We start from the raw sequence: 23084 nt of genomic DNA, 5'->3' as shown, positions 1-23084 counted from the left end.
TTTCTGTCTATGGTCTGACGTACATGCAGTGCCACAGTCTGGGAGGTGCTGAGCCATGCCCTCTGTAGGTAGCATATGAAAATAACTGCATGATTTAAAAGATGCTGACCGGCTTAAGGAAAGCAATTTAAAAACTTTCTAAAAATCTAGTTTGAATGAACAAGTACAATGTTTACAGTTTTCATTGTGTGTGTGTGTGTGTGTGTGTATGTGTGTGTGTGTTTTCTTTTAGAGACGGGGTCTTGCTGTGTTGGCCAGGCTGGTCTTTAACTCCTGGGATCAAGCAATCCTCCTGCGGCTCAGCCTCCCAAAGTGCTGGGATTACAAGTGTGAGCCACCGTGCCTGCTGGCCCCACTGTTTTAAACCCTGATTCAACAGTCATACATTTAACTCATTACCCGTCTTCTTCCTCTTATGACAAACTCAAAGCTTTTATTTTACTAAAGTATTTGGATTAATCTTTTGCTTTTCTATCATGTCCTGAAATACGTACAATAACAGAATCGCTCAAAATATTATCTCCGTTAAATGTTTTGTAGCTTTAGGGAGAAGTCTAACAACATGCGGGGAACAAGAAACCAAGCGCATACAGGATTCATTCATAATCTCTCTCCCTGAGTAGAAGCCCGCATCTCTCGATATTGTCTGGTTACCTGCAGGAAGTATTCTGAAGTTCAAAGAGGACATTCATGTGCACTCTGGCTTCCAGTTGGCCATCTGAGTAAGTGATCGCAATTAACTGAAGAGCGGCAGGGAAACACTTCCTGGAATTCTCACCTACAGACAAGTACAAACTGGGGCGGGGCCCATTACCTTCACCTACGCTCCGGGAGGGTGGCGGTCTGGCGGGCTGGGCCGGGTTCTGGCCGTGACGCCGAGAGGTGCGGGGCGCGCGGCTAGGAGCCTAGCGCCCCCGCCCGGGCCGGCCCCCATTCCGCCCGCATCCAGCCCGCATCCCGCCGGGGAAGCGAGCCCAGTCCAGCGCTGCCCGTCCAGTCTTCGCCCAAGATTTAAAGCCCGCAAGTTTTGTTCTTGAGACCAGCGACTTTCGCTCCGATGCAGGAAGGAAAGCCGACCTCAGATTTGGACATTTAAAGAGCTGGGCTTGGACTTGGTGAGTTTCGCTCTAAACTGCCCTTGAAATGAAGCTGGACTTGGAGGTAAAGTCACTGGGAAGCTGGCCTGGGGCGGGGTTTCCCCCTCCTCTCGTATTTTAGAAACGGATCGCGGCAGTGCAGCCCTAGTTTGCTGTAAGTTTCCTTCCTTTGTTACTGAGGCCCCCAGAGCTCCAGGCATAAGTGGTGTGACCAGAAACCTTTTAACAAGACCCGCTTGAGAGCCTGCCTTAGAGCTCCCGCTCGGAAACGAAAAGACCACCCTAATCCGCTGCGCGGCAGAAACAGTGTCCTGTGTGGGAGGAACCGCGGCGTGCCCTGGGCTCAGGACCCGCGAGGCCAACACAGTCCGCCTCTTGGCGGAGCGCCCCGGGCCGGTGGTTCTGCGCGGAGTTAGTCTGTGGTCAGTTACGTGGTGAAAACACTGCTGTGCCGCGGCCGCATCTTTCCGCGGGCCGAGGCTTCTCTGGGTGGGAACGTTGACTTCCCTTCCGGATCGCTAAATGGGGAAAGTTCTGGCCGCTCAGCGGGACACGTCTCCAGGCCCCGGATGGTTCGTTCTCCGTGCCGCGGCCCCGAGCTGGGCTCCCTGGGTCTCCCGCGCGGGCTCCCTGGGTCTCCCGCGCGGGCTCCCGGCACTGGGACTGCGGGCCGCCCCCTCCGCCCCGCCCCCGCCCGGCGCGCCTTCTCGGCCGAGCGGTTCGCGGTCTCCGGCGCGGGAGGCTCCGAGTCTGCCCACTCCGGACCGAGCGAGGTCTCCGGGGGGGGAAGAGTGGCTAGGAGGTGAGGACACGCTGGTCCTCGCCCGGCGCGTGGCGCCAGGACTTCAGGTGGGAACGCGCGCTCGGGCCGGGGGCGCGCGGCTGGCGTGGACACGGGCTCGGGGCCCGCCGCCCTGGCCCGGACCGCGCACCGCCCAGCGCCGGGAAGCCGGGAAGTCGGGGAGGCCTCTCCCACCGCGGGCCCCGGCAGCCCGCCCTCCGAAAGCGCGGCGGGGAAGGAGGCTCGCCCCCTCCCCGGAGCGCCTTTGTTCCCTCCGGCCTGCCCGCGCGGGTGGCCAGCGGCTGGGACCCAGGCCCGGCCGCCGCCCAGGTGCGGCAGGTAGGCTCGGGGGCCGGGCAGCTCCGGTTGGGGTGGCTTCCCGGGGCCGGCGCAGTCCCATTCCCTGAGGAGCTCCGGCTCCTTGGTGGCGGGACCGGCCTGGGCGCGGAAGCCGCGAGGCGAACGCCGCGCCCACCAATTCAGTTGCCGGCCGGGGGCCCCAGGCTTGCGGCCACCCGCCTCCGGCGGGAGGGCTGAATTCGAGTCGACAGCCCGCGTCGGGCTGGAAAGAGGAAACCGCCAGCCTGGGAACGCTTTCGGCGAGTTACTGGCAGGGGGAAATGGGGACAGGGAAGTGGGCAGGCGGGGAGACTGGAGCCGTAGATCTTTCTGGCGGGGAGGTCGTGGCCGCTGTTTCCTTTGACTCTGCCTAATTTCATTTTGAATCCTGATGTGACAGAGGCAATTGCTTGCTTGGATACCATATAGGTAAAAGTAACAGTTTTCAACTCGGCTCTTGACTACACCCCGTACATTCTTGGCCAGTGTGGGTTTTCTTAGGTTACGGATCTTGTTAAAGGGACACTGATGTGGAAACCGCACAGTGGCTGGTGGTGGCCTGAGGCTCATATTTATGGTAATTATCTGATGAAAGTACATCCATCAGAATTGGATTTGTTCCTCTGTGCCTTTATTTTGGGAAACCTTGCCTGGTCCCTGTGGGGGATGGGAGAGGAATGTGAAAAGCTGAAGTTGACCCAGAAAAGGAAGATTGAAGGTAGTCGTATTAAGTGGTGGCACTGAAATGATCCCAACCTGAACTTTCTGAAAGGGTGATTAGTGATCAGCAGCTGATGTTATAACTTTCTCAGAAATTTATGGTAGATTTTCTATCTGGTCACAAGTGAGGAGGTGAAAGCTGCTTTCTCGGGCCAACTCTTTGCTTTTAAAGCAAGCTAAATGCAGTACCCGAAATGTTTTCCATTCAGTACTTAACCTGCTTGTCCTTCTCTCTCTTCCTTCTCCTCCTGCACACGCTCTGAGCATTGACTGAGCACTCTCTGAGGAGGCGGCTGACTCAGGCTGACCCTTCCCTGCCCTGCAAGGCTCCCTGTGGCACCTTAAGGTAGAACCAGTGTTATCACAGGAAAGGCCCAAGCCAAAGCTCAGAGCAGCTGTTCCTGAGAAAGTGGGAGATGAGGATGAGTAGGAGGTAGAGATGCTTATAACTGCTCTGCCCAGAGAAAACTCAGAAGGTGCAGAAGAATTTTCAAAATAAAGTACAGGCCTCATCAAGTAGAAAATGAAATACTGTATTTCATTAAAGTGGAGATCAGTTTTCTCTTTTAATAAAAGACATTCAAATGGTGAGATTGTAAAAAACAAACAAAAAAAACCTTTCTAATTCTCAGAAATAGAACAGCTTGAATAATAACTCATGGGTTTTGAAATGGGTCATCTTTTAAAATGGGTCACTTTGGCTAGAATCATTGCACTTGGTGACTTTCACATTGTAAAGGGTCAAGTTCTTTCTGAAGCCCAATTGCACTAGAATCTGCATTTCAGAACACAGGTGTCAGGAAGAAACGGGGAGAAATTCAAAAGGAAATGGTCTCTTCTCAGAATAACAAAATGTACCCTATTTGGGGGGATTTTATATATGCTGAAGTAAATAGGTCTCAGCTTTGCATTTTTATAATACATTATGCCTTTTCTGAAATATTTCCATAGCCATTATTTTAATTCATTGTTAGAATAACCTTGTAAGGAGAGGAATTCATTATGTCTGTGTTCCAGAAACTGAGGCACAGTAAATTATTACAAGAGCTCTACCCTTTGATATGGAATCTCTGTGAGCAAAGATGTAGCCAGAACAGTGTAAATCTAGAATTAAATACTTTCCTTACAGTATGCAATATCTAACTAATATGTATCAGTTTACATATATATAGGGGATGTAAGAATCTTTATATTTAAAGGATAAGAAACTTGATCAGGTGAGATACGAGATTTGAATTAAAAAGCGATTTTTTTAAAAAAACATTTTAATTCTACAAATTCAGATGCTGGCTTTGATATGTAACTTATTCAGATTTCTCTTCCATAGAAGGTTTTAACACTAGAAGCCAGTTCTCCACAAAAGAGAATGTTCTACCAAGCGTGTAGGCAACAAAGCCCAAAAGTTCAAGTTCAAAAGCCTAAGATCCACCTAATATTTCAGATTTGACTCTTTTGCTCCTTTCCTATAACTTTCTATAACTTTTTCATAGTGCTCTAAGCAAAATAAGTTCAAGGATGGACTCACCTCAGGTTTCCTTCTCTTACGTTAGAGGACCGTATAATCTTATACCTGTGTCATCCTAATTGAAATGTATTTTAAGTGCTTGTGGGAACCATGTTATTTCCTGTCAAGAATAATGGAAGACCATTATTCTATTAATGGAATAATGGGGAACATGAGAAGGACCATATTCAGTAAATTAGGGGCGATACTTCTGCTTCACAGTATTTGCGATGTGTTAAATGGCCCTTAGCCATCAGATCAGTATTTAAAAAAACTCCTACCTAATTAATGTTTTTTGATAAGAAGCATATTATGAGTATAGCTTAGTACTCTAAAAAGAAAAAAACCTGAAAAAAAAAAAAAAATCAGCCATCCATGAACTAACCCTGGTAAAGCTACACGAACAGATTCTAGAGAAAGGAAATTTGCACAGATGGAACATCTAATCTGGACTGACATTGTCAATAAGTTATCTCAAATGATCCTCAGAAAACACTGTCTGGTACATGGTTTAGACACAAGTCGAGCTCACGTGACCAGTAAATGGAGAGGCACAGTATACATCTACTTTTGTTTGCATTTAAACACTCTTGGCTTTTTTACTCTCTTTCACCTCCATCAGGTCCAGATTCCAGCTTGCACTGGAATATTTACTGACCCTTTGATAGAAGATCTACACCTGAAACATCTCTGAAGTCTTTTGAGCATCCTGTCCATGGCCTACTACACAGTATAAGTTAATATTTGTTGAATTAGTTAAATATAGGTATTAACCTACTTTCAGGGCTGCCTGCTGTAATGCCTAGAATAGGGCAGGCACTTAATAAATGGTAGTTAACTTAGACTAAACATTGATCCACCAAGACAGAAACATGTTACACATACCTCTTGTTTTATACCATCTTCTACTTTTTGTACCTCTGTGTTATAAACCCTCTATCAAGTGCTGTTTCTAAAGACAATATCCAGAATGGGACACAGGAACTGCCACTGGACAACAGGCAGACACTGGGTTATATTGTCACCCTGTTTCTGAATCCTGGTTTTTCTTATGATTCAACCATGGCTAACCTTTCTGATCTCCTTTTTTCCGTCTTTTCCCTTTACCCTAACTTCTAGCCAAACTAAGTGATTTGACATTTCCCCATTCAAGCCACAACTTTTTCTCTTACGTGCTTAAAAAAATTCCTGCGTAGTCTCTCTTGGAATGTCTTATTCCCTGCTCCCTCCACTTCACCTTTTTTTTTGTTTTAGACAGAGTCTCGCTCTGTCGCCAGGCTGGAGTGCAATGGAGCCATCTCGGCTCACCGCAACCTCCGCCTCCTGGGTTCAAGCGATTCTCCTGCCTCAGCCTCCCGAGTAGCTGAGATTACAGGCATGCCCCACCACACCCAGCTAATTTTTGTGTTTTTAGTGGAGACAAAAATTAACACGGTTTCACCATGTTAGCCAGGATAGTCTCCATCTCCTGACCTCCTAATACGCCCACCTCAGCCTCCCAAAGTGCTGGGATTACAGGCGTGAACCCCCACACCCAGCCCACTTCACCCTTTTAAGCCAGCTGAAATGCTCCCTGCCGTATTCCTCCCTTCACCTTTCTTTCTCCCATCCAAGTACTAACCAGGCCCAGCCCTGCTTAGCTTCTGAGATCAGCCAGGATCAGGCGCATTCAGGGTGGTATGGCTGTAGACTTCTTCTCTTTCTGAGCTGTCTTCCTCCTTTCCTCCGCAAACCCACATTTGAATTCTGTTCTAGCTCCTGCTCATTTGCCACCTCTCCCACAAAGCCTTCCCCAGTTTCCATCTTCTCCCTGCTTCCCTCATCTCAGAGGAAAGCTCTTCATCCACAGAGCACCTGGTCTGGGGTCCATAGTTTGTTGTCCCTCGGTATCCTTGGGGAATTAGTCCCAGGACACCCCCCCATATCCATGCATGCTCAAGTCCCTTATATAAAATGGTATATCATTTGTATATAACCTATGCAATATTCCCATGTACTTTTTTTTTTTCTTTTTATGCTTTTAGAGATGGGGTCTCACTCTGTTGCCCAGGCTGGAGTGCAGAGGCATGTAGCCTTGAGCTCCTGAGCTCAAATGATCCTCCTGCCTCAGCCTCCCAAGTAGTTGGGATTATAAGTGTGAGCTACCACACCTGGCCCATGTACTTTAAATAATCTCTAGATTACTTATAATACCTAATGCAATGTAAATGCTATGTAAACAATTGTTACACAGTATCGTTTAGTGCATAATGACAAGAAAAACATGTCTGTGCATGTTCAGTACAGACACAACCATACAGTTTTTTTAAGAATGTTTTTGATCTGTAGTTGGTTGAATCTGAGGATGCAGAACCCATAAATGTACAGGGCCAACTGCATATGGGTTTCTAATAACAGATTCGTGGATGAAGGCTACCCAACACAATGCAACATTTCAAATGTATCTTAGTTTTTCTGGGACAAAGCCAGCCTAACAAATCTCAAGAATGTTTGAAAAATTCTAGCTTGAGTGAACGTTGTTCTTCTGGTGACTCAAATAAAGCAGTCATTGTGTCTGAGGAGTCCTAGTGGGGTGGCGGGGCTGGGGTTGGGAGTAGTGGCTATTTGTAGCATGTTTTATGTCACATTAAAGGGATGGGTATGCATTTTAGGCAATAATTCTTACTCTTACTGATAGGTGAACTTGTATTTTTTATTCATCTACCTTATGATGGATAACTGGTTTACATCTCTTCATCAGGTTTACTTCTTATGTGTCATTTTATGAGCTGACTTCGAATATATCTTCACATTTTCCGTGCCTTTACACATGAAAACGGTTTTGATACAGCTTTTTCATTAGAGAATGACAGCTTTTCCAGGCCATGGTGTCTGTGTCTGACTCCTTGCCTTTCATTTTACCCAATACTTGCTTAAAACATCCTGCCTGACTCTAGTACTTTTTTGCCTCCTCTCCTTCCTTCCTCCCCACCTCTTTTTCTCCCCCTCCTGCGACTTTGGATCTCCGTCCTTGGAGTCCCTGAATCTTTTTTGTGGATGAAAGACTACACTCAAAGGACACAGACTGATGAGGTCAGTTCTGCCTACTGTCTCGTACTACTGAGACCAAGAAGAAGGAGGGAAAACTGAAATGGAAGGTTTGAAAAAGAGTATGTTAGTAAAAGAAGTAAGAACAGTGCTAACAAAATGCAGCAAAACAGAAATGACTTCAAACTTCTGGCAGTGAAGCAAATTCTCATCCCTCTGGGGTTGCTTCTCTTGACCCTGCCCTCCCCTCCTGATGAGAACTGCAGGAAAACCTGTGCCCATGCCAGGGAGAAAGGGCAGGTGAGGAACACAGGGATGGGGCTGGGACTGACAAGCTGCTCTAAGCTGCCACAGGGTCTGGAGTTTGTTGACGTTACATGGTTAACTCGGTATCTCGGTGCCTCAGTATCTTTTGCAACATGGGGAGGGAGATCCTTTCTTCCTCAAAGGCTGTTGTCAGGCTTCAAGAGCTACCATATTTGTAAGGCATTTGGAACAGGGCCTGGTGTACAGTAGACATACCCATTATACACCAAATTAAAGTATAAAACAATAAAGAATCAAAACAAAGTATGATTCTTACTAAGGATTAGTATTGTTTTATGATACTTAATTATATACACTAAGGGTTAGTCTTGTTTTTTGATACTTTAGGTTGGTATACATACATATACTAAGAATGCAGGCATGTCCATGGAAGTCAGCAATATTCAGCCCCCAGCAGGTCCCAGTCAGCAGGACAGGGATTAGGGGAGTCAGGTGAGGCAGGGCTGTGTAAGTGCAGGGTTGGAGCCTGTCTTGGTTGCTAGACTGGGTAAAAGGAGAAGTTTGTTTCTTAAGTAGGCAAGAAAGAAACTGACAAGAGTTATATTTAAAAGAGCAAGCACCCCTGTCAACCCAAACAACTGTGTTGCAAGAAGGAGCACAGAGGGCCAAGCTCAGAAAAGCAAGTGTTTGACCTCTCTGAGACCTCCTTTATATGTCAGCTTTTTAAAATTTGTTTCAAATTTTGCATAATCAAACTGGTTACTGGGAATTATTGATTTCATATAACGTCCCTAAAATATAAGAATAATCTATAATCACATGCCACAAGTCCCGTTAATAAAGACTTAGGGTCTGTCTTTACCCATTTGTTCATTTGAAATTTCCCTGTCTTTACTTCCCCCATAACCAGCAAACAAACCTACACCCATGTTTAACTTATAAAGAAAGATATAGCTTAATTAACATAGGTGGAGATCTTGTACCTGGATTCATATTGAAGGTTTTATTATCCAGCTTTCCCCTCTGTCCCAGAGCCATGATTGCTAAAGTGGAATTTAAAGTCTCTTTGGACTAACACTGAATCAAGAACTAACTCTATAAATGTATTCTCTGCAGAAGGATAAGAATTCCAAATGGCTTCTAATTTTTGCCCATGGCTTGAAATAAAGTTTCATATAGCTGAAGTCCCAGCACAAAAACACTCGAAGACAGCCATTAGGTAGAATTTTTTTCTTTTTTAGAGGTCTTATATTGGAAATATAACAGTTGCAAAGATATCTAATGTTTCACCTTAAAATGTGAGTTATAAATTCAGATTTCACATTGCCTCCTTCCTTCTTGAGCAAATAGGCTAGGCAATTAGTACCAAATAGTAACTAGTTATATTTCTTAACACCAATTATTGTAACTAATTTATTAAGAAGAAATCTATGCAGATCAAATTATAGCTTTTCCAGGAAGTGCGGGGCTTTTTATTCCTGATCGCTCTCAACGAGGTAATTTGGCTTCTGAAGATTGGTCCTAGCTATACTTAATAGGAAACAGATGACAAGAAGAAGCCAGGAAAAATACTTGGAATGTAGAACAAAATGCAGCATAAAGATGGTACAGAAGATTTTATCTTTCTTTCCTTTCGTTATGTCTGGACAGGAACTAAAAACTCTCCCACATGGGACTTAATTATTAAGTAATAAAAGTTTAAATGTAAAAGATATAAAGGCATGAGAATATAAAGGAATTTTTACAAAACCTGCGACTCACTGGAGGAGCCTCATCTAGTCCTGCTTTATAAGCATGTCACTTTGAAAGGGATCATTATATTTTCATGACTCATGGGGATATTCCAAATATTAAGTTGATTTTTAAAATGAAAATTATCAGTTCAGTCTTGTTTTCTATATAGGTTTCACTACAATATTTTATTTCCCCAGCAAGGAAAAAACCAGAACTAGAACAGAATGATTAAATTTCTTAGTTTTCTTCTAATCCGTTAGTATTTCCATCGAATTATACTGCCTTCTTATATAGAATTTCTGGGTTTGTTCTTGTTTTGGCAACAATTGAAGTAAGAGAGGATGATTTTATGGTAGAGGTTTGAATCGATTCTAGATTGGTGTTTTCCGGCTATGTAGCACACAATCTATTCATGGTTCAGACAACCATTTTAGGAGGTTTTCATGTCCAGCATTAAAAAAAATAGGAATAGAAGTGGGCATTCATATATATATATATGTAAATATATGAATATTAAGTAATAAAAGTGTAAAATATATAAAGGAATGAGGAATGTATATATATTATATATATACACACACACCCCAAATTAAAGTATAAAACAATACGAATTCTTACTAAGGATTAGTTCTTACTAAGGATTAGTATTCTTACTAAGGATTAGTATTGTTTTTTGATACTTTAGGTTGGTATACATACATATACTAAGAATGCAGGCATGTCCATGGAAGTCAGCAATATTCAGCCCCCAGCAGGTCCCAGTCAGCAGGACAGGGATTAGGGGAGTCAGGTGAAGCAGGGCTGTGTAAGTACAGGGTTGGAGCCTGTCTTGGTTTACAGTTTTGACATTTTGTTCATTGTGGATTTTTTGCAGTAACTTTGATTTTTAAAAAATACCGCATCAAAGTATTATACTGACTACTGAGTTATTATACTGACTACTTAAATTGTACACCTAAAGTAAGTGGCTCCCTTGTCTCCCTCTAGTCCTGGCCCCGATCAGTATGGTTTACAGAGGGAATGGTGAGTGTTGGGGAACTAGGGAGCCTGTGAGGATGCGGCCCACAAGGGGAGGAGGAGCTGATGGTGTGTCTGATGTCTCCTCCTTTCTCTAGGAAGCAGACAGGAGTTCGTGAAGTCTTCGGAGTGAGGGGACAGAGCCTGGGAGGGGGAGATTTAGCATGGCCGCTGAAGAGACCAGGAAAGGGAGAAGGTCTGGGACAAGTACAAGAACAGTCACACGGCACTGAAAACTTTGCCCAAAGCTAGATAGTGCCATTTGTGGTGACGCTGCCTGCCTGGTAAGTTCCGTTTCCCCCGCATCCCTGGAGGTGTCGTAGGAACAGGAAGATGGGAGGGTGGCGCTGGGGTCTGGGGTTGTTGGGGTGGGAGGGCAAAGGTGTCCGATGATGATTCTGCATCTGAGACAGGGGAGGTGCGTGAGGAAGAAAGGTCAGGAGACTGCTGGGCGTGGTGGGGTGGCAGAAGGTTCTGGATGAATATTTAGAAGTTGCAGCTAGGAGTGAGCATACTATAGAATGAGTATCCTGGAATTTGAAGTCTCAGAAGAAATGCAGTTCTTAGTGAAGCCATGTAAACAACTTCCTGGCTGCTAAGCTGTCTTGAGTGTTGGGAGGCAACATGAACAAAATGGTCTACACATCATAAGGTTTCCTTAGACTTGAGTGTGTTGTATGTCTCCTAAGTAAAATGCAGAAATACAGTTCACTGTTGCTTCTCTTCCTGGAAATTGCCCTCCCCAACCTCAAACCAGCCCCCAAGTGGGGCAGGGTCCATCTTTAGACCCTCCCGTAGCACCCAGCACAACCCTAACTACATGGTCAGTGTCTCTCTTCCCCACTTAGAGCTCCAAGACCAGGGCCTTGTTTGTCCTGCTTACCCACTCTACCCATTTGTTAACCCCATCTTAATTTTTTGATGAACGAGACCTTTTTTCATTGACTCCTCCTTTTTCTCCTTCTCTGGAGTTTATTTTTCCTTCAGGCCCATTGCTCTCTCTCCACCTAGAGAGCTTATCCACATTCATGAAATTAGTCATCTTCATGCTGAGAGTACCCACCTGGATCTCCCCAGTCTTGTCTAGCTTGTCTTAGATTATTACCCTCTGGACATCTGTACCTTATTGTCTCTCCATCACCCTTGAACTCAACGCGAGTCTAAAATCAAATGCAATCCCCTTCACTCCTAACTCAGGAAACAGTTTTCCCTCCCTTGTCGGTAATGCTTGAAATTAGCTCTCACTTCTCCTCTTCCTCCTTTACTCCCCATCCCAGGTCATTCATCAGGTCCTGCTAGGTCTTTTTCTTGAAAGGGCCTTCTTTATGCCTTCCTTTCCTCCCCACTTCCACTACCCTTGACTAGGCCTTCCTCACCTCATCCGGCATCAGTACGAGCCCCTGAGAAACCAGCGTCCTGATCTTCAGGCATTCTGCATTTCACCCTGCACCACCATTGCCAGTTTAATCCCTCTTGCTCAAACTTAATAAATACTGAGCAAGGGAGTTACCATGACAAACAAAACCTGAAATTTCTATGACTTCCTGCTGCTGTCTGTACCCTCTAAGACTCCTCTACCTGATTTTTAAGGTTCTCCATAAGTAGGTTCCCACCTCTCTGCTTTCAAATCAATGGCTCTTTCTCAAATATCTGCCATATGCAGTTCTTGTCTGAAAAAGGTTGCTCCTACTCCTGCAGCCACCTAAATCCTAGTCATCCTCAGGCCCTCCTAAAATCCTGACTAATCCAACCCCCACTGATTTCTCTACTAGTCCCAGAGACTTTCCTCTTGCGCCTGGGGTTGGTATCATGCAGATTAGTGCTGACACACTGTACCTTACCAGGATTTGTCCATTGTTGTCTGTGGGAACTATGCTTTCATGTGGGAACTATGAGTCTTGTCACAAATAGACTGTAAATGCTTTGAGATTGGAGACTGTAAAATACTTATTCATGGTCTCCCACTGTGACTGGTATAAGAACTCGCAGAGTAAATACTCATATACTTATAGGATTAATTGAAACACTGGAGACTGAGGTTGTTTAACTTGTACTTAAAAGTGTGGACCTCCCCATCTTGATTAAAACTTCAAAATGGATAGCAGGTTTTACATATTATCTCAGCATCACAAAAGTAGACTCCACGAAGAAATGAGTTGATAGCAGGGGTAAGGTTTAAAAAAATCAGGGATTATTGCAGGGAAACTTGTAACCTTTGGGTGTGCTAACTAGTTTCTTCCCAAAAAGTGTAAAGAGCTCTCTTGTGAAAGAATATTCCTATGAGTAACTGAGGGGTACGGCTCCCAGACTGAAAAGTATTTGAGGTCTGTCACCTCTTTTCTGATGTTCCTACTTCTATTCTTTATTCTTCTGACTACCTCTATTAGGAAAGATAATACTAAGAATACCTGTCCCTTCTTCTCAGTCCAAATAGAAGCAAACCCAGGTTGTATTTGAGATATCTGCATATTTTCTTCCAAGCAATTCTTTGTCCTCTTCTCTCCCATGCTTTTCTATTTCCTATTTTCAGCAGGCTCTGAAGTCATCTATAATTTTTACTGCCCCTCAGTGACATTACATGGATATTCATCCCCGAATTGCAGATTAAAGCACTGAATCAGAGTGAGGTGAGGGTTGCCCAAGGTTACACAATAAATCTGGCCCCAAACAGGGGTAACCCTTGAGTTTCTAGCCTGTTGATTGGCCACTGACCCGTGCTGCAGGCACACAAAGGAAGCTGCACCCACAGCAGTCTGTTGTGGATGGTTGCTGAGCTTCGCATTCGGCATTGGGCTTGCTTTGTTTCCTGCCAGGCCCAGCATTTTCTTCTACCAGATCGGCAGGCTTTGTGGGCGTCTTCCTAGGGCCCTCCCCTGCACTCTGAATAGGAAAGCTGGAAGCTGTGCTTTAGAGAAGCTTTAAGACGCTGTAAGAAACCAGAAGAGTGAGTGCCAGTTGTATGTGCGTGGTCTCCATCTGCAAAGCCGGAGCTGGGCGCAACAGTGTTGACTTGTAATTGATGAATTTAGATCGGGGGCAGGCCGGGGGAGGGCAGTGCTTTTGATTTAGGCTGGGAAAGGCCTCCTAGTGACTATGTTCAATTTGGAGGAATTCAGATGTTCTTTTGTGATACAAGTGAAGCTGTGTAATACAAATGAGGAGTTTTACCTTCCCTAAATCTTCCCCTTATCATTCCCGTATTATCAGTGAGATCTGGTTATGATTTATGTAAATGGTGGCTAAAAAATTCAAACGACTAAGGGGGAGAATTCTCATTTTGGAACTTCACATGCTGTGCTGAATAAGTAGCGTGGGATGTTGGCTTTGTGACAGGTCTTTTGTCATTTTTCAGAAAGCATTTTGACTTGTTAATGTCAATTTGGAACAGTTGAAAAAATTCAGGAAAATAAGGTAAATACATACATATTGAGGGTGGGGACAAAATGAATGTTCTGAGCCAGCTGCCAGCTTACAGTAGCCATATAAGCAGCAGCAGCAACGCACCAACCTGGTGAGTAATAGGCCTGATTCACTGGAGAGATAGTAGCGCCTTTAATGAGTCAGATGGATGCACACTGGGTGTGGGAGGAGTTGGACTTGTGGGCAGAAAGTCTAGCAAGAAGCTCAGACTTGCAAACAACTCTAGGACATGCAAAGCAAGCTGGCATTGGAGCTTGCTGGACACAGCTGCTCAGGAATAGGCAGCTGGTTTTCCCTTTGATCCCTGAGATTCCAAAGGTTACTTTCCTCTTTGTTCCCTTCCCAGGGTCAATTAGAGTAGAAACTGCAGATGCTTTTCAGTTGAGAATTTTCCTAGATTTCTTAAAAATGTGTATGCTGGCTTAAAATCTGCCATCAAGAATTCCATTACCTTACTTTAAGCCTCCAGTTCCTTCAAGATGTATTGTGGAGGAGACCAGAGGGCCCTTGCTTTGAGGCTTCAGAGGATGGTCATTATCTGGGTGAGCACTGTGGATAAAGACTGCGAGAGCAGCTGAAAGAAAGTGGGCCCCTGAATGAAAGTGATTTTGCAAAGTTTAGGCAGATGCCACCATCAGAAACTGATATTTTCTGATGTCTTTCTCACCTTCCTTTAGAGCATTCAGTCCAGAAATGACCAGCCTATCCAAGGAGGAAATTACTGATATTGGTCTGTTCCTTAGAGCAGTGTTTCAGCATTTTTTTTTTTTTTTTTTTTTTTTTTTTTGAGACGGAATCTCATTCTGTTACCCAGGCTGGAGTGCAGTGGCATGATCTCAGCTCATTGTAACCTCCACCTTCCTGGTTCAAGCGATTCTCCTGCTTCAGCCTCCTTAGTAGCTGTAATTACAGGTGTGCACCACCACACCCAGCTAATTTTTGTATTTTTGATAGAGATGGGGTTTCACCATGTTGCCAAGCTGGTCTCAAACTCCTGACCTCAAGTGATCCTCCTGCCTCGGCCTCCCAGAGTGCTGGGATTACAGGCATGAGCCACCACGCCCGGCCTTCAGCCTTTGTGATGGTAAAGCACAGTAACACATTTCTCATTACACCCCTGGACGCACACACACATAGAACCCAAAAGTTTCACAAAATGATTCTTGCTCTTACTACTTTCAGTACACTCTGCATTAAAAAAAAAAAAGAGAGAATGCTGGCTGTGGCTTCCTAAGTGGTACGTGCAGTTTTCACATCAGTGCCCTTAGCAATAAAATGTGCCCTATACTGATTATCTCTGGACAAAGTCTGAATGGGGCTTGGCTCTAATCTCTAGTCCTCACTGGACATTTTACATACCTGGCCTTTGCCTCTACCCTGATGTGGAGTGATCATGGGGGTGGGAAATACAGCTGGATCCGAAAGCTCTGAAGTGGGGATGGAGGTGTCACAGCTGAGGCTAGGCCCATTCTGCAGGGCACTCAGTGTGTGCAGTTGGTTTTCTATCAGGGGTCAACTGGCAGGGGGACTTGAGGACAGATCTCTGGGCACGAAGCAGGGCCTTTGCCTGGGGCTTGCTATGTGGCTCAGCCTACACAGCTCTCTCCCTGTCAGTCCTGTCCAAAGCCCAGGAAACTAATGTACCACCCCTGAGGAAGACAGCCTACCTCTCCATCCAAGGAAGTGTTTTACCTGTGGTAAGCACTGGGGACAGAATCCTTGAGAAAGGAGGGTGCTATGTCCCAGTGGTGGAAGAAAAGAGAGGACCTGGGGTAAGCAGCCATGGCATGGACCTCATCCGAGGTGGCACCTGGCTAGGCGTCCTGACCCCCAATCTTTCCCCAGTAACCATCACTTTGAGTAAACAGTGGCTCCACCCCCAGCATGGTTCTTTGCACCAACATTTGGGGAATGCCTACCAGGGGTCACACACTGACCTGGATGCTGAGTGTAGGGTGTCTACAACATCGTGCCTAAAACGTCTCTGTATGGGGTATAAGAAGGTGCTGGTGCAATACAGATGAGATGAGAAGCATCTTTCAGGGAATGGGTTGATCCCAATTCAGGCTTCCCAGAGAAGGATGTCTATAGACTTGATATTAGCAAGGGAGGTAGGGTAGCCAGGCCACAGGACTGCTGGTGTAAAGACCAGGGCATATGAAATGGCAAGTGTGATTGTGCTTTCAGCCAGTAATTTGGTATTGTCAAATGATGTGACCAAATAGCTGGAGAGGCAGATCCTAAAGGGTCCTGTGAGCCAGGCTAGACTTCATCTTGTCCCTAACTAGTGGAGAGGCTCTGAAGGAGATAAAAAAGCTCAGTTCGTCTCGTGATTAAATCCAAGTTTTACAAAGGTCACTCTGACTGTAAGTGGAAGGTGGGTTGGCCAGGGGATCATCTAGTCTGGGTGAGAGGGGATAACATGAAGGGGTGAAGAGAGATTTTGAAGTGATTCACAGGATTAAACATTTAAATAACGGAAGTGGAGGAGATGGGGCGGGGGGTGTTCCAGATTTCAGGCACAGAAGAAAGAAGTGCAGTAAGCGCAAATAAAGAGAAATAGGAACAGCAGGTTTTAGGGGAGAAGATAACAGAATGGGTTAGAAATGACACTTGAGGCCGGGCGTGGTGGCTCACGCCTGTAATCCCAGCACTTTGGGAGGCTGAGATGGGTAGATCACAAGGTCAGGAGATCGAGAACATCCTGGCTAACACAGTGAAACCCCGTCTCTACTAAAAATACAAAAAATTAGCCTGGCATGGTGGCGAGTGCCTGTAGTACCAGCTACTCGCTACTCGGGAGGCTGAGGCAGGAGAATGGCGTGAACCCAGGAGGCGGAGCACTCCAGCCTGGGCGACAGTGAGACTCCGTCTCAAAAAAATAAAAAGAAATGACACTTGAGTACCCTAGTGTGCTAGGTAATGATCTGTCTTCTGTCTGCTTCCCTTCATTTATCATGTATATTCCCATTTAATTTGCACAAAGACTTTGAGTTAAACGGTCTTACCCCAATTTGTCAAATTTCTGTGTTAGATGCATGATATGGTACAAGAAACCATAAGTGGCTGAGGCAGCATTGGTGTTCAAATTGCCTGACTACAAAGACAGTGCTTGTTGGCTACATTCTGTTGCTTCCCAGTTTAGAACATGTTACATTGATGCGCCTGTTGCATTTCCAAATAAAAAAGTGCAGAAAGAAGGTGGCTGTATAAATCTGGGGCTCACAAACTAATTTTGATTATTGAGAGTTTGCTTTCAAGGAGCAAATTGTGGCTCCTTGATTATGAACCTTAATTAAAAAAAACAATAATAATAAGTCTTATTCCTGCCTTGTCTGGGGCAAGCCTTAATGGATTTTTACTGCTGTGAATTTTCTTTTCATTGAAGATTTTGCCTTCCTCTATGTATCTACTTTCCTCCTGACCATATTCAAGGCAGTTTATTCATGAATGTACCCATTTGTGAAATTTGAACTTAAGTATACAAGATTATAGCTGTTTGGGAAGCTTTTTAAAATTTTTTTAAGAGTAGGAGTAGAAAAAGGTCTCTGTATTCTGAATGGGAAGACAGTGTAAAGCAATTTTTTCCCTTTTCCTGTCCTCCTTTAAAAAAAAAATAAACAGCCATATGCCTCTGCCAAATACTAACTGCCTCATCACCTTTTGTCCAGATCGGGCAGCTTACATTTGGTTTTAAGAAATTAGGAAGATGTGTCTTTCTGGCACCTCAGTAACCCACGTGATTGTGATTCTTTTCTCTTCTTGACTCTGGTAGGTGGCATGGAATGTTCACATGGGAGAGCCACATGAGGCCGCCCACCCCGCTTCCTGAAGGATGCCCGGGTGGAAGAATTTTGACGTGCCAGTGTCCTCGTTCTACAGGGTGTTCCATTCTTTCACAATCTCAGAAAAATGGGATTAAAAGAAACTATTTTGTGAAATAAGAAAACTGTTTTCCATTTTTAATGACCAACATGTATTAAGATGGACACCTACTCTACGAAATACGAAGTTCTATGGTCCCGAAGAAGCCAGTGCCTATCCTAAATAAAAACAGACTTGAGTGGATATGAGAATGTTGATTAGTGGCAGAAGAGTCAAAAAATGGCAGTTTATTCAGTTATTTGCAACTTGTTTTATAGGGAGCCTCATGTTTTTTTGGGAACCAATCGATAATCACATTGTGAGCCATATGAAGTCATATTCTTACAGATACCTCATAAATAGCTATGACTTTGTGAACGATACCCTGTCTCTTAAGCACACCTCAGCGGGGCCTCGCTACCAGTACTTGATTAACCACAAGGAAAAGTGTCAAGCTCAAGACGTCCTCCTTTTATTGTTTGTAAAAACCGCTCCTGAAAACTACGATCGACGTTCCGCAATTAGAAAGACGTGGGGCAATGAGAATTATGTTCGGTCTCAGCTGAATGCCAACATCAAAACTCTGTTTGCCTTAGGAACTCCTAGTCCACTGGAGGGAGAAGAACTACAAAGAAAACTGGTTTGGGAAGATCAAATGTACAATGATGTAATTCAGCAAGACTTTGTTGATTCTTTCTACAATCTTACTCTGAAATTACTTATGCAGTTCAGTTGGGCAAATACCTATTGTCCACATGCCAAATTTCTTATGACTGCTGATGATGACATATTTATTCACATGCCAAATCTGATTGAATACCTTCAAAGTTTAGAACAAATTGGTGTTCAAGACTTTTGGATTGGTCGTGTCCATCGTGGTGCCCCTCCCATTAGACATAAAAGCAGCAAATACTATGTGTCCTATGAAATGTACCAGTGGCCAGCTTACCCTGACTATACAGCTGGAGCTGCCTATGTAATCTCGGGTGATGTAGCTGCCAAAGTCTATGAGGCGTCACAGACACTTAATTCTAGTCTTTACATAGACGATGTGTTCATGGGCCTCTGTGCCAATAAAATAGGGATAGTACCACAGTACCATGTGTTTTTTTCTGGAGAGGGTAAAACTCCTTATCATCCCTGCATCTACGAAAAAATGATGACATCTCATGGACATTTACAAGATCTCCAGGACCTTTGGAAGAATGCTACAGATCCTAAAGTAAAAACCATTTCAAAAGGTTTTTTTGGTCAAATATACTGCAGATTAATGAAGATAATTCTCCTTTGTAAAATTAGCTATGTGGACACATATCCTTGTAGGGCTGCGTTTATCTAATAGTACTTGAATGTTGTATGTTTTCACTGTCAGTGAGTCAAACCTGGATGAAAAAAAACCTTTAAATGTTTGTCTATACCCTAAGTAAAATGAGCATGAAAGACAAATATTTTGAAAGCCTAGTCCATCAGAATGTTTCTTTGATTCTAGAAGCTGTTTAATATCACTTATCTATTTCATTGCCTAAATTCATTTCAAAGAATTCGTATTTAGAAAAGGTTTATATTATTAGTGAAAACAAAACTAAAGGGAAGTTCAAGTTCTCATGTAATGCCACATATATACTTGAGGCGTAGAGACGTTATTAAGAAGTCTTGATGTTAGAATAATTGCTTTTGGAAAATACCAAATGAACGTATAGTACAACATTTCAAGGAAATGAATATATTGTTAGACCAGGTAAACAAGTTTATTTTTGTTAAACAGCACTTGGTGGAGGTGGCAGGGGCAGGGAAAGGTCAGCATAGGAGAGAAAGTACATGAATCTGGTAAAAGAAAGTCTCTTGTTCTTACGAGGAGATGTAGAAAAATGTGTACAATGTTATTATAAACAGACAAATCACTTCTTACCACATCCATGTAGCTATTGGTGATAGAGTCATTAAAATGCCTTTTTTTTTTTGGTATCTTTTTTCAAAGTTAATGAGAACTTTGAGAAAAGTGAGTAATGCTGCCCTAATACTTTGTATGTTTTTAATGGATTTTTTTTAAGTATTAGAAAATGACACATAACATGGGCAGTTGGTTGCTCATAGGGTCCTTCTGTAGGGAGAAACCATTGTTAATTCAAATAAGCTGATTTTAATGAAGTTTTCAACTGGTTTTTAAATATTCAATATTGATCTGTGTTTAAGGTTGTTATTTGAATGTAGTTTACATAGAGGAATATAATAATGGAGAGACTTCAAATGGAAAGAGAGAACATTACAAGCCAAATTTATCCATAATTTTATAAAATGAAATCTTAGTGTCTAAATCATTGTACTGATTACTAAAAGTAACCCACTCCTCCCCAACGAGGTCTTATAAACCACAGCACTTTGTTCCAAGTTCAGAGTTTTAAATTGAGAGCATTAAACATCAAAGTTATAATATCTAAAACAATTTATTTTTCATCAAATAGCTGTCAGAGGTGATCTTTATTTTCTAAATAATTCAAACTTGAAAACAGTAAAAAAGTGATGGAAAAGTTGCCAGTTTGGGGTTTAAACCATTTTTAAAGCTGCATGTTCCTTGTAATCAGAGAGATGTGTCTGAGATCTAATAAAGTAAGTTACATTTATTTTACAAAGCAGGATAAAAATGTGGCTATAATACACTACCTCCCTTCACTACAGAAAGAATTAGGTGGTGTCTACTGCTAGGGAGATTATATGAAGGCCAAAATAATGACTTCAGCAACAGTGGCTGAACTCACTCTAAGACCTTTGACAGCAGAGGCACCTGTTAGGGAAAATAAGATGTCTCATATAATAAGGTAATGTCTAAAAACATGCAAAACAAAACTAAAAAAGATTTATCACTATACACAACTGGATGATGATACTTAACAATTTTTAGCAGGTAGCTTTTTAATGTTTACAGAAATTTTAATTTTTTTCTATTTTGAAATTTGAGGCTTGTTTACATTGCTTAGATAATTTAGTATTTTTAACTAATGTCAAAACTACAATGTCAAACATTCTAGGTTGTAGTTACTTTCAGAGTAGATGCAGGGTTTTAGATCATCACAGTTTAAGTTTTCTGACCAATTTTAAAAAACGTAGAGAACAAAAGCATATTTGACCAAGCAACAGGCTTATAATTAATTTTTATTAGTTGATTCTTTAATGATATATTGCCTTTTGGCCATATATACCCTGTGTATCTATACTTGGAAGTGTTTAAAGTTGCCATTGGTTGAAAACATCAGTGTCTCTGGCCATCAAAGTGATCTTGTTTACAGCAGTGCTTTTGTGAAACTATTATTTATTTGCTGAAAGAACTCTTCTGAACCGTGTCCTTTTTATTTTTGCTTAGAATAGAATGGAGCAGGTTTAAATTTCAAGGAAATATGAAGGCACTTCCTTTTTTTTCTAAGAAGGAAGTTGCTAGATGATTCCCTCATCACACTTAAAGTACTGAGAAGAGTATTTGTAAATAAAAGGGTTCCAACCTTTTAAAAAAGAAGGAAAAAACTTTTTGGTGCTCCAAATGCAGGGCTATCTTTTTTAAAAATGTCAACAAAGGGAAAATAAACTATCAGCTTGGATGGTCACTTGAATAGAAGATGGTTATACACAGTGTTATTGTTAAAATTTTTTTACCTTTTGGTTGGTTTGCATCTTTTTTCCATATTGTTAATTTTATACCAAAATGTTAAATATTTGTATTATTTGAATTTTGCTCTTGTATGACAAAATAATTAGTGGGTTTAAAAAAAAAATCTATGATTTCCAATAAACAACTGAAAAATTATCAGGAGATGTGTATTTAAACTTTTTCATGAACATTGCTTATATAATCATTCATTCTGTTTTAATGTCCTACATGGTCTTAGCCCTATTCCTATAGGATGATCATGTTCTCTGCATTATAGGGCCACCTAAGATGCTACTGTTTGTCAAATGACTCATGCTGGAATGTCTGGATGGGGAGATGTTCTTTCCTAATGTAGTCACGTGCCACAAAATGACGTTTCGGTTAACAATGGACCATATATATGACAACAGTCCCATGAAATTGTAATGGAGCTGCCCTACACAGGTGTACCATTTTTTATCTTTTATTTCAGATTTTTACTGTACCTTTTGTACATTTAGATATATTTAGATACATAAATACTTTCCATTGTCTTACAGTTGCCTGCAGTATTCAGTAACATGCTGTACAGGTTTGTAGCCCAGGAGCAATAGGCTCTACCATATAGCTAGGTGTCTAGTAGGCTATTCCATCTAGGTTCTCGTATGTATACCCTGGGATGTTTGCATGTCCATGTGGTCACCTAAAGATACATTTCTTGGCTGGGCGCAGTGGTTCACGCCTGTAATCCCAGCACTTTGGGAGGCCGAGGCAGGGGACCACCTGAGGTCAGGAGTTTGAGACCAGCCTGGCCAACATGGTGAAACCCTGTCTCTATTAAAAATACAAAAATTAGCCGAGTGTGGTGGCACACACCAGTAATCCCAGCTACTCGGGAGGCTCAGGCAGGAGAATTGCATGAACCTGGGAGAGGGAGGTTGCAGTGAGCCGAGATTGTGCCACTGCACTCCAACCTGGACGACAGAGCAAGACTGTCTCAAAAAAAAAAAAAAAAAAAAAAAAAAAAAAGCATTTCTCAGAATTTATCCTCATTGTTAAGCAATGCATGACTATAATCTGTTGAGAGAGGGAAGAAATCACCTCTAGTTACAGTGCCTTAAGATACCATTTGCAAAAGTTACGTTTTCCTTTTCTTTGATACTGTTAGCTGTCTGAAATACAGTCAATTTTAACCCTAATGTCTTAATATCAGGAATGCCCTTACACCTACTTCGGAGTGTTTGGTGCTTCGATATATTTGCATGTAGTGTGCTCTCATCTGTTTTTTTACCAGATTCCTGCTCAGTTCTTCACATAGCATATTGTGTAACTCAATCTATATTTAAAACTTGTAAGCATCTGAATTATTTGGTTATGGTAGAACTTTTTACTTGCAAGGCATGGTAGGAGTGTTTGTAGTTGGTACTAAAATGTGATGACTTGGAAGAATTAATTAATGACCTATATTTGGGGACTTTAATTGGATGCTATAGCTGCAATGAGAATAGAACCAGAGAACTCTTGATATGCAAGGTTATTCATTCTGCGATAATAATGGGAGGAATATTCGATGTCTCTTTGAGCCCATTTTCCTTCCAATCACTTCTACATTCTGCAGTGACACAGTCCTTAATAATAGCTTTCATTACAATATTCCTTTACTCCAGACCTCAAAGACTCCTTACTGCCTCCAGC

At 42.8% G+C, this 23084-nt stretch overlaps 2 protein-coding genes across 10 annotated transcripts in view; one reads left to right on the top strand and one right to left on the bottom strand.

Annotated features, from left to right (window-relative positions):
• MCF2L2 (MCF.2 cell line derived transforming sequence-like 2) overlaps positions 1-23084 on the bottom strand; it is a 251075-nt gene that overhangs the window by 66617 nt on the left and 161374 nt on the right. The gene's annotated exons all lie outside the window — the stretch shown is intronic.
• On the top strand, positions 933-21569 carry B3GNT5 (UDP-GlcNAc:betaGal beta-1,3-N-acetylglucosaminyltransferase 5). 8 transcript variants are annotated; one of them, XM_025377534.1, is made up of 3 exons: positions 13232-13498; positions 13839-13997; positions 17682-21569. In XM_025377534.1, exon 3 carries the CDS (start codon positions 17976-17978, stop codon positions 19107-19109), a length of 1134 nt encoding a protein of 377 aa, XP_025233319.1. In that variant the 5' UTR covers positions 13232-13498; positions 13839-13997; positions 17682-17975; the 3' UTR covers positions 19110-21569. The 8 variants fall into 8 exon arrangements, with proteins under 8 accessions (XP_025233318.1, XP_025233321.1, XP_025233326.1 ...); XM_025377537.1 differs by having other exon boundaries at positions 13234-13447; XM_025377540.1 differs by having other exon boundaries at positions 13244-13430.

The sequence above is a fragment of the Theropithecus gelada genome, chromosome 2 (genome assembly GCF_003255815.1).
Source record: "Theropithecus gelada isolate Dixy chromosome 2, Tgel_1.0, whole genome shotgun sequence".
Taxonomy (NCBI): Eukaryota; Metazoa; Chordata; class Mammalia; order Primates; family Cercopithecidae; genus Theropithecus; species Theropithecus gelada.
Note: the sequence above shows the minus strand (reverse complement) of the source record. Positions and strands in the feature narration are given on the sequence as shown.

What these genes read in the sequence shown, in the direction of transcription:
- B3GNT5 (XM_025377533.1), top strand. Translation starts at nt 17,976, where the DNA reads ATGAGAATGTTGATTAGTGGCAGAAGAGTCAAAAAATGGCAGTTTATT.